This window comes from Scyliorhinus canicula, chromosome 11 (genome assembly GCF_902713615.1).
Source record: "Scyliorhinus canicula chromosome 11, sScyCan1.1, whole genome shotgun sequence".
Taxonomy (NCBI): Eukaryota; Metazoa; Chordata; class Chondrichthyes; order Carcharhiniformes; family Scyliorhinidae; genus Scyliorhinus; species Scyliorhinus canicula.
In genome coordinates this window covers 42550550-42562850 of record NC_052156.1, presented here as the reverse complement: position 1 = coordinate 42562850, position 12301 = coordinate 42550550, and the positions used below count along the sequence as shown (strand labels likewise).

The following is a 12301-nucleotide window of genomic DNA, read 5'->3' as shown; positions in this document are numbered from 1 at the left end:
ATCTTTGGTGATCGGAGCATTAGGAACCAGGCGCTGGCTCTCCGAAGACTGCGGAAGCCCAAGAGAAAAGAAAACAACAAAAAAATCCATACCGGTCATCACATCCCCAGACAGATCTGAAATCTATATTCCACATAAAAATCAAAAAGCCTCATTAATCTCCTCTGTCCTCATCATCCTCATACCCCCCACCCCTTCCCCTGATGACGTATAATGTCAAATATTTACTCTGCTTATTCCCAAACTTATACAACTTCTGTCTTGCAAACTTGGCGTCTAGCCTGCTGAGCAAATAAGGAATCGAGAGCCACTCTTGCAGTATTAACCTTCAATATTTGCCTTTTAGGAGTCTGCCTATTAGCATCCCTCACTTCTCTTGCTTCTGCTAAACAGGCTTCCAGCGGCACTGGTACTCCTACACCTGGTCTTTTCATGGCCAGATAATCAGCCCCCTAGTATAGGCCTTACACATTTCCCATAAAATGGAAGGGGAGACACAGGCATAGAGTTAAATGAGGAAAAAAAAAACTCTTCCTTGAAATTAGTAATTTAAATATCTCTCAGCAGAGAGGCATCAATCCACCATGACATCGGCCTGGAAGGTACCCAGGTGTAGGATCACCTCTGGCACAAAACAATTAATTCTGGTGTAGCACTGATGAAAGGCTGAGAAAAACATTAAAACGTTTTGATCCCTAGGCTAAGGGCCCTCCAAGCATCCCCATATCCCACCTCCTCACATGCAGAGGCCAATGCCTTAGCTCGCGGTGTGGGAGGAGTCCTGGTAACCAGATGCTAGTCTACCAAGGGTTCAGGTGGCAGTTAGCTGAAGCCAACTCTGCAGTGTCCAAAAAAAAGCCTCCATGATAAACTCTAAACTCCAGAGAGCAATTTGGCAGTCTGTACACATTCATTACCAGGACAGTGTCTCCATGCACTGAACCGCTCATGGTTACATATCTACCACTTTTGTCCTTTGCCCAAGTCTCAACTGTCAAGGGATGTTCTTGTTGATCAGGATTGCCATCCGTTCTGCTACTCGGTGAAAAGGTGGGTGTGAAAGCCTGCCTCATCCTGTCCAGTTGCCTTCGAACTTCATCAAAGCTTCAATGTTTTATCGCTGCCGAAAAGTCTTGACAGGAGGAAATCTTCACGGAGATGAAGCTAGGTCCCACCACCCCATGCCACCTCTAGGACCTTCTGGCAATCTTTAAAATTGTGGAGGTGAATGATTATAGGCCTGGGACGAAGATTGTCCCTGGGCCTTAACAACAGGATATGGTGTGCCCTTTCCAATTTGAAACACCCAGCCTGAACCAGTATTTTTAGTATACTTGGTTTTCCAAATGGCATTTGATAAAAGATAGGCTGCTTGGAGTTTTTTTTTGGAGGGGGGGGAGCAATATATTAGCATGGCTTTGGAGCGCATTATATTAGCTTAGAAAGATGATTGGTTAGACAGGAAACAAAAAAGGTCTAGAGATAAAAAGGATCACTTTCATATTGGCAGGCTGTAACTAGTGGAATGACAGGGATTAGTGCTGGGATGTCAGTATTCAGAACTCATACCAATGACTTGGACAAAGAAAAGCGATGTACCAATGATTGCTGACAACAGAATGTATGTAGGAATTAAGTCGTGAGGAGGATACAGAGGCTGCAAAGAGAAATAGCCAGGATAGGGCAGTAGGCAACAAGGTGGCAGATAGAACATAAATGTGGGAAGTGTAAGGTTATTTAATTCGGTAGTAAGAGAAAATCAACAATTTTTTCATGTTCATAAATTCTTGGTTATACTTCGAGAAGGAACACGTTTGGAATACAGGTACAGCAAATATTGCATGCTGATATTTTTTTTCAGGACTATAGATTTTACAAGTGTTAAGCAGTTGCTAGGATACCCTCAGCAAAATGTTATTGAATCAGGGACAGACTATGGTCATTTGCTGGAACAAAAGACTTGTTACTTGTTGGAATTTAAAAAAAAAATCATTTTACAGGATGTGGGCATTGTTGGCTAGGCCAGCATTTATTGCCCATCCATAGTTGCCCTTCAGAAGGTGGTGGTGACTGCCTTCTTGAACCACTGCAGTACTTGAGGTGTAGGTGCACTCACTATGCTCCGAGGGGACTTCCAGGATGTTGCCCCAGCAACAGTGAAGGAACGGCAATATATTTCCAAGTCAGGGTGGTGACTGACTTGGAGGGGAACCTTCAGGTGGTGGGGTTCCAGGTATCTGCTGCTCTTGTCCTTCTAGATGGTAGTGGTCGTGGGTTTGTAAAGTGTTGTCTGAGGAACCTTAATAAGTTACTGCAGCGCATCTTGTAGATGGTGCACATGGCTGCCACTGTTTTTGTCAGTGGTGAAGAGTTTGAATTTTTGTGCGAGGGGGAGCACTGCTTTGCCCTGGATGGTGTCGAGCTTGTGTTGTTAGAGCTGCACTCATCCAGGCAAGTGCAGTATATTCCATTACACTCCTGACTTTTGCCTTGCAGATGGTGGACTTGCTTTGGGGAGGGTCAGGAGCAGAGTTACTCATTTTGGCCTGCCCTGGTAACCACAGTATTAATATGGCTATTCCCATTCAGTTTCTTATTAATGGTAACCTCCAGTTTGATTTGGGGGGGGGGGGGGGCGCGAAATTCAGCAATGGTAATGCCATTGAATGTCAAGGGCCGATGGTTAGATTATTTCGTGTAGGAGATGATCATTGCTTGGCCCTTGTGCCACAAAAGTAACTCATCACTTGTCAGCCCAATCCTGGATATTGTCCAGGTCTTGCTGCATTTGGACATGGTTCATTATCTGTGGACTCACGATTGGTGCTAAACGTTAACATCGTATAGAAAGTATTTCAAACACCTGAAAATTGTACATTTATTGAAGTTTATTGAGTCAGTTCCCAGGTACATTAAGCTTTTCACAGTAAGGCACAAAGCATTGTAAAAATGACAATCCATCCTTCCCCATGTTTTAAACTCAACTACAATGTCCAATAACAAAAATCAGCTCCAAGAAAAATATTTTTGTCAGATTTAAGGCCAGAGTATAAATAGATTTTAAAGTTCAGTTTTTAAAAAAGTTGTGCAATTTAGTAGCTTTTAATTTCAGTTTAAAACAAAAATATTCAGCTGTATAACAAACTGACCTATTAATATTTTACCCAAATATTATGCACTAGTCAGGTGAGCAACCCACATTGCTTTTTGGGGCCAGTTCATTTTGGCTGAAGTACCAAGACCAAATATCCACATACATCTAAAATTGTAGCACTACTGATTGGTAAAGGAGAAAGGAAAAATATCCTCAAGAGGCCGAATATGTCCAACAAGGACGCTAGTCTGGTTTGCTGATTATCCCAGATTTACCCTATTTGAACATCTGAAGCAACCCTGGCTTCAGGGGGAGGTAGGACCAGTTGGCATTTACCAGTTGGATTCTCACAAAAAGCTTTCCTTGCCTACCATTCTTATTCCAATCAGTCCTCTCCTTAGATGATACTCATATTACAGAGCTTACAATAGACAATGAAACTTTTGATAAAGACAACCACAGCAGCATGGTTTTCCCCCCCAGCAGCAAATAATTTAAGATCAGTGTTTATGCGATGGACAATTTCTGCAGAAATGGAGGCCAGAGTTCTTGAGTCGCCACCGATTAGCCAATAATATTGCAAAACCTTTTGAGCTGCTCCACATTCTTGTGGAAAATCTTCCAAGATAGTGCTCAAGTTCCCCCTAATCAAATGGCACCAAGAAGCTCGGCTGGCTCCCGTTTCATTGTTATACTAAAGCATGGCATCGAAGAAATAAACCATTTCAGAATGGGATTCCCTCTTTCCACATTTGAGCTCGAGTCCATCGGAAGCCCAGGCAGCTATATGGCTTTGACCAAAACTCCAGGGCTGGCAAAAAGAAATCCCAATACATTAATCCAGTTTTATAATTGACCCAGTTTAGTTCATATTTATATATAATCCATACAATCTTCAGTTTCTACATACAATAGCTGTGGCATTTCTACTCAATTACCCAATCCATTCTTTGCAGCTGATTCAGCAGCATTTTTGAAAAATGGCATCTATTTAGTAACATTTAAGCTGTCATGCAATTGCAGTGTCCTTTGAAAACTCGAGATACTGAAGTGGAGCATTGAATTTGAAGTAGCCAGATTGAGAGAGATGGAGGGAGGGAGAGAGACAGCCTGTTTTAAGGAACTGTAATATGGAATGGACTTCCAGGAATATGCTCGTCACCCCATTTTACAACCAGAATATACTTTCCGCTCTCCTTCACTACATAGGCTACATTATATTGCTCATTTCCAACATGTTTCACGGATACCTCCTCACATGGAATGGTGGGTCCGTGAACACCAACCAGTAGTACATTTGAACCTAAAGAAAAGAGAAAGTTGGGACAGTTAGTTTCATAAACAGTGAAATTAAGTTCAACTAAAACACGTATAGATCCAACTGCACAATGATTCAAACAGCATCCTACTCAGCACATTTAGCAAGGGAGAAAATTCAAACAGTTACACAATTGAATAAAAAAAACTCTCCCAATTCCAGAGTACTCTGTTCGAAAAAGCAACTTTTTGGACCCTAGTTAGAGCATTCTGAAATGTGCATAAAGCACTTTTAAGAGACTGCATTGCACATTGTTCCCCATCTTATTACTTCTGACCCATTCTGCAAAAAAAGAGAAAAAAAAACAGTACAATGGATACAAGTAAATGGTATGCAAAAAAATACAGCAAGGGAACCAGCCTGAAAAACTGTGAAAGCATTTTTATTTCACCCATTGGCAGGTCACTTCAGAGCCAAATTTCCCCATTTGAAATTTAAGATATCTTCCTTATATTTTGATTGTTTTCTCTACCACCTCTTCAAATTAAACAAATTGAATTAGCAGATGACAAGGAGGGCAAGGGACCCAGAAAAATAGGTCATGGACAGCCCGAAAACTGATTCCAACAAAATCTACATCATAATTAAATATTCAATGCAATAAAAAGACATCAAGCATTTCATCTGCTCCAAACATCACGAGCATAAATTCAACACCAAGGTGACACAATGGTTAGCACTTCTGCCTCACAAGACCCAGGTTTAATTCCTGTTGTGGTGACTGTCCGTGGGGAGTTTACACTTGCTCCCAGTGTTCGTGGGTTTCCTCCAGGTGCTCCAGTTTCGTCCCACGATCCAAAGTAGTGCAGGTTAGATGGGGTTTTGGAGATAGGACAGGGTAGGGGAGGGGGAAAGAAGAAACATGGGCCTAAGTAGGGTCGGTGCAGACACGAGGCCCGAATGGCCTCCTTCTGCACTCAATTCTATGGTTCTAAGACCACAAAGGTGTGCCACACCACTCGTTTACTTAAATCCCCATGTCGCTGGCTTGAATGAGTCACCAAGGCACAAAACCAGACAGACATTCTGAAAATGGCTTATATTTCAAATCATAAAGCTACCAAGGGCATTATATAATCAACAAATACAAGAGAATACCCATAGAGAACGGATATTGTGGCTATGAAAATCAGATGTGCTGGTATTACATGCTATTTAATAGATGATCTACCCAATTTGCAACTCTTCACCAGTCTCTGCCCCGCCTCATATCAAGGTTTCAGCAGCAGATAAGCTCAGACTTTGACCTCATCATGTACCTTTATCCAAAGTTCTGCTAGCCACATCCTAATTCACTGTTTGCTGACCAGAATTAGTTTGTAGCCCGAATGCCTCAATTTTAAAACGCCCATCTTAGTTCTCTTGCCCTTCCCCATCTCTCCAAAACTGCCCCAGCCTGACGGTACCAATTTATCACTAATCATTGCTACGTCTTCAGTTGCTTCAGCCCCGAGCTCCAGAATACCAGGCTTAAATCATGCTGCTTCCAAGATGCTCCTTCAAACCTACATTTTCTTTGACTAAACTCGTCAATAGCTCATGTAACTGTCAAATTCTGTTCAACAATGCTAATGTAAATGAAGCTCACTAAAGTGCTTCATATGTTAAATATATTTCTAATCAGTGTGGTCTTCCTCAAACTGGGACATGCTTACAAACCAAAAAATTTTAATAATCACTGTCTGGTGTTATGTGCTTCGATGACTCCAAGCCAACGATGCGGGAATTTAAGTAAAGGGAGTGGCATTGTTCACCTGTGCAATCGAATTGGTTTATTTTTGAACATTCATTCATTGGATGTGAGCCTTGCTGGTTAGGCCAGCATTTGTTGTCCATCCTTAATTACCTTCAAGGTGGTGGTGGTAGGGCAGCACGGTGGTTAGCATTGCTGCCTACAGCGCCGAGGTCCCGGGTTCGAATCCTGATCCTGGGTCACTGTCCGTGTGGAGTTTGCACATTCTCCGTGTCTGCATGGGTTTCGCCCCCACAACCCAAAGATGTGCAGGGTAGGTGGATTGGCCACACTAAATTGCCCCTTAATTGGAAAAGTGAATTGGGTACACTACATTTATTTTTAAAAATTTATTTATTTATTTTTTTTTTTTAAAGGTGGCGGTGAGCTGCCTTCATGAACCACTGCAGTCCCATGTGGCGTAGGCACACCTACAGTGCTGTTAGGGTGGGAGCTTGATCCAGTGACAGTGAAGGAATGGTGATATGGTTTCAAGTCAGGATGGTGAATGACTTGAGGGAAGCTGCAGATCAGTGTTCCTATCGTCATGATAGGGACATGATTTGGGTCCAGAAATCAAACATGTAGAAGGCAAATTAAGGGTTAAATAAGACTGTAAAGGAAAACACTTAACCTAATAGGCAGGCACTTGGCCGAGTCACAGAATCCCAAGAATGCATGCACAAGGTGATCTACTCAAGATCCATCGCCATTTGGGACAACCTTGTGTAGCCACCTGGGGTGGCCACATCCCGATTACAAAATGGACACTTTGAAGTATGAAGGGAAAAATAGACAATGCTGAGAAAGCAAGAAGTGCAAGGTTTATCTGTTGATTGGAGTTGCAGCTCCCAGTCGAGACCAATACTGCAAAGCCATTAACATACTAATGAGCCATCTCCGGGGACAAAAAGAGAAACATTTAGGTAAACGATACTAAAGCAGACACCCCGGCACCAGAGGAGACTAGAACAAAGCAGGACAACGGCCACCTAGGGGCCGCCCAGCAATCAGGGCAGCCACCCCTTTAAATGGAGGAAATCGATACCAATGATCAGGATATGGTCCAATTAATTGGGACCAAGTTCAAGGACCATCCAAAAGTGCACGAAGCCCCCTTTGGGTATAAGAAGCCCCCCCAAGAGAGAATCGTTCTTCTTGGCTTTGGCTCTCAGCGACAAGAGGCCTGCCTAGCGGCTGCACCAGAACAAGTCCAAAGTCAACGCACGCTACGAGATAGACGCTCCTAGCTACTATTCCGTATCAGCTCGACCCCAGCAGCCTCAGAACCGGACAACGGCCATTGTTCCTCTGACTGAGTGGGCGCCCGAAGCTAAGTATAGGCTTTAGTATTAGTGATAGTTTAGTTGGTAGAGTTTGTGCACGAGTATAATTGACTGTGTAAATAAACGAGCATTGATTTCGAACTTACTAACTGGTGTATCGAGTCTTTGATCAGTATTCGGTTTTGAACCTTGTGGCGGTATCGAAAGATACCTGGTGACTCTTGAGCAAACGTAATTAGAATTAAGGAAGGAGACGATATTAACCGCCATAAACAGAGCCAATTAAAAAGAGAGAACACAACGAGCAACACTTGTGTGACCAGCTATCAGCCCATCAGAGTCTGATAATCTATTTGTCAGTCAATGGAAGGATAGATGCATACGAATGGCATAGCTCAGTCTGTTTTTTTGTATAAATAAGAGTGGGCAATCAGTCAAGCTCATTGCTGTTATTGCCATGCATGTTATATAGATAGTACAGACTGCTGTCATTGTCTACCAGTGGCAGAGGGAAATGAATGGGATGCCAAGTCCTGGATAATATTGTTGGTGTTGCACTCATCCAGGCAAGCTGGAGTGTATTCCATCACATGCCTGATTTGAGCCTGTAGATGGTGGACAAGCAACGAGGAGCAAGGACTGGAGTTACCTTGCTGTAGGAATTCCAGCCTTTATATGCAAGTCACATTTATATGGCTTGTCTAGTTAAATTCTCATCAAAAGATGATCCCAAGACTATTAATGAGGGCTCAGGTGATGGTAAAATTCAGTCTTGTTCGAAATGATCATTGCCGGCCACATTTACTACTTATTAACCCTAGCCCAAGTCTGAATATCATCCAGGTGCTGCTGCATCCACTGGATGCTGCAGGAACCGACAAGTTATGGAGGTACTAAATGCTGATCATCCCCATTTCTGACCTTATGACTGGAGTGAAAACAATCGAAACAGTTGAAAGGTGGTTTTGCTGAGGAAAGTACCTAGAGGATACCCTGGGGTGAGATATTCAGCCTCCCAACAACAGTCACAAACATCTTCCTTTGTGCGAAGAATGATTCCAACCCGAAGTTGATCTCCCCTGGACTCCCGATTCTCATGGACTGATGTTTGCTCAGGCTTCTTGATGCCACAATGTAAAGGGCAGTCACTCTCACCTCACCGCTGGAATGCAACTCTTCTGCCCAAGTCTGGACCAAGATTAGGATTAGGCCGGGGATTATTTTGGGGGTCTTGGAGATTCATTTAAAAATGGTACCCTGATTTCACTACAATTGGAGAGTTCTGGCAGGCAGAGCTCTGGGGCTCTGTGCAGCCTCGGTCATGCGCTCCCCGATCAGGCCCCTTATTAAACACAAAGTTGAATAGCCACGTGTTTCTCGGCCCTAGGAGTGCTGGGAAACACGCTTGCTAGGGGACTGTCCTCCTTTTGGGAGAATTGTGCCCATTAAGCTTGCACTCTTCAAAACTAAAAAAAAAGCTTATTGTAATGAGCAAGTATAAAAGAAAATCACATTTCAATCAGACTTCAATAGAACTTTAAACTGCCTTAATTTGTAATCTTTAACACAGAACTTTGGAAAACCTGTCCAAATATCCATAACAGCCCCAGGCAGAATAAAAGCTAGTCAATGGGCAAAGCAAATAACTGAACTGCTTATTAAATTTCTTTTAGCAAGATATTCAAACCGCCTACATCTGAAGCCAAAGTATGCTCTCCACACACCAAGTAGATGATAGGATCAATTACAAAAGACAAACTAATATACAGCAGTCTTGGGCCTCAATATTAGGCTACAATGGTACGATTCAGGTTTTAGAGCTAGTATTACCTGCTCTGCTACAATCCACTGAGAAGCAGTTCTTCTGGTCAAGATTTGCAATAGAAAGACCTGCACCACTGGACACCACTTTGCTGCTATCAGATGAAAATTGTGGAACAGCACTATAAGAGCTGACTGTTGTAGCTTTGGTCACAGATTCTACCATAATAGAGGAGCTTTCATGTGTATTGCTGCCACCAATCAGTCGAGCACCTGGGGGAAGGGGGGTGGAGATTTGAAGAGGAAAATAAAAAAGGTTAAATTAATAATTTACCTCAAGATCTCAAAACACCATCATTCAATAAAACAGATGCCACATCTTCTGTCTGGTAGGAGCTCAACAAGGCATCTTTGCTACTGGTTACATGCATCAATGGATCAATTAGGTATAGATGAAGGCATTATTAATGTAAAAGAATTGGCAATTTTAACAAGTCAATTCCACAAGAAATTAAGTGCTTCATTGTGTTAGCAAATTGTAAGACAGAATAATTTATTTATTTAATTTATTTATTTAAAATGTAAAGCCATAATTCCACCCTTCATTCTGCACAGAGACCATTACTTTTCCCTCAAATCATACTTTTAACACTTTAAGCGACCAATTATATTTTTTGAAAATTAATTCAGCACACTTGCCAACAGTTTCTGCTGCTGTGTTGCCAAATAGATACCAGGATATGCCTGCACTGAGCTGCATTTACTATACAGCCTGACCAGATCATTTCAGGAACAAAACGAAAATTCAACTGGTTGATCATTTGAAGTCATACTGTATAGTTATTTTAAAATGCCAAGCTTTTCTTCAATTCCTGGAAGGAATACATTCAATTCCTCCCACAATTAACAGCCGAATATTCTTAACAGCTTCCCACATTCATGTTTCGATTATATCTGCCAAGTGATTTCCTGTGATTAGCAGCAATCTTAAACCAATTTGATGTTAGTTTCAGTATCAAAACTCTTGTAGAATGCACATGCTCTTAATGCATGGGTTGTAAATGACAAATGAGCCAAGTTCTCACTTCGATAACCCAATGCGGAAAATCTGATCTGCCCACCTTTGATTGTCAATTGTGCTTGAAATGGCAGTATATTTTCTACAATGATAAATCTTCTTGCAAGTACGTCAGTCAAACATCTTGCAAGTACGTCAGTCAAACATATATCTTGTTTCATCAAGATTTCTGCAGCAATAGCCTATAATATTTGTGGGCATCACTTGGTTACGCAAGATGTTTGAGTTATACACTAACAAAATTGTATTCAGGATATTTTTTAAGATATGCAGTTCTCTCTAATGCTTAATGTAATGTTTTGGGCAACACTTTTGCTGTGGCAATACACATCAGATCAAAAAAATATTCTATAACACTGCTTCCAGCCATCACACCTACACCAAGAGTATGAAGCATATTAAATGCAAAGCACCGCTCCCTCTAGGCCTTCACCCGCAACTTAGAGAAAACCACATTACAATATAATAATTTTCCAAAATTAGATTATCTGTAATGGTCTGCATTGCTATACAAATGAAAGTCCTTGAATTATACCCACAGGAGTATAACATCCACTGCCCTTTCAAACAAAGATTTAGTTCTCCTAAACCTTAAATGCCAAGCATTAATGTTGGCAAGCAATGATGTCCATAATGCAATAAGCTATATCAGCAGGACATATTTATATAATTTGACCCATTTCAACCTAGATGGATCGAGAGATTTTGGTATTAGATTTTATTCTTAGGCTATCTAATGTAGACGACTTTTCCAGCTGAGTTACCAAGTACTCATTGTACGGAAATCCAGATTATATTACCTGTAACATTTGCCTTGAAAGGACTTCCCTGAATGTGATAGGGTCCTCCATATTTAATTCCAATTTGGTAGTCTCCTGGTGCCATAGGAGTGTACAAAACCTTGTATCCTTCAGGGCAGTCACGACAGTCCATTTTTACTTTAGATGGCCCATCAATTGCAACACTAAGTGAGCCTGGGCTGGCATTAACTGTTTTGACAATAAATTCAGATTGGACACCTGCAATCACAAAAAATGATCATTTATTTTATCTTGTGTATTGCATCACATGTGGCTCAGTGACAGCACTCTGGCTTCGGAGTCAGAAGATTCTGGGTTTAAATCCCTCTCCAGGACTGGAAGACAAACGCTGCGCTAGCGGAGATATCGTCTTGCACAGATGTTAAACTGAGACACTATCTGCCTGCCCTGATGGATGTAAAGATAGGACCATTTCTAGAAGAGAGAGTTATCCCCAGTGCCCTGACCAATATTTACCCCTCAAATGAACATCAAATAGATTATCTGGTCATTAGCACATCACTGTAAGCAATATTGGTTGCTAGGTTTCACAACAGGGACAATGCTTACTTCATTAACTGTACAGCACTAGATATATCCAGAGATGTGCAAAAAGCACTAAACAATTTGGTTTTTTTTTAAAGTGGAAACCAAGGATCATACTCTGCAACATTAGTCAAAATATCACTGTCCCCAAGTGAGATACCCAAATGCACCACAGGATAGTAAAGATGTCCAATCACAGCATTACAGCTGCATTTAGGGAATCGTGTGTGTGTGTCGAAGAATTACTGGCAAGAATCTTTTGCTCAGAATATATGCGTTACACAAAACTCAAGTCACCTTTAGCCTTTCAGTCCCTTGTCAGCCTCGAGTGCATGCTGGTTTGGTAATCTGTTCAAACTGATTAATGATGTAGTAACAGGAGACACTGATTGCAACAGGAAAAAACAGCCATCATCTGGGATTTTCCCTGAGGGAGGAATACATGAGCACAAACTTCCTATCTGAAAACCCAAGCTAACCACAGATTCAAACCAGTCACCAGGCAAATAATTCACATTTTAAAAAAAAAATCTTTATTCTGAACTAAAGGCCACTCTGAGTGTCGTCTCCAAAAGAGTTATCGTCATAAACTGCAGTCTTCCAACAATCTCAACTCACTTGCCCATTAAATAAATTCACAAGCAGAAAGCAGCCCTTTACAAAATAAACAACCATTTGAATGATAG

General features: G+C 41.6%; 1 protein-coding gene across 4 annotated transcripts in view; it reads right to left on the bottom strand.

The window, feature by feature from the left end:
* Window positions 1-2870: 2870 nt before the first annotated feature.
* LOC119974035 (filamin-B) overlaps window positions 2871-12301 on the bottom strand; it is a 179682-nt gene continuing 170251 nt past the window's right edge. For all 4 annotated transcript variants that reach the window (XM_038812855.1, XM_038812856.1, XM_038812857.1 and 1 more), the window contains 3 exons: window positions 11070-11288; window positions 9261-9464; window positions 2871-4397 (listed from right to left, as the gene is read on the bottom strand). In XM_038812855.1, the coding sequence (XP_038668783.1) occupies window positions 4210-4397; window positions 9261-9464; window positions 11070-11288 (611 nt within the window). In that variant the 3' untranslated portion in view covers window positions 2871-4209. The remainder of the gene's footprint in view (window positions 4398-9260; window positions 9465-11069; window positions 11289-12301) is intronic.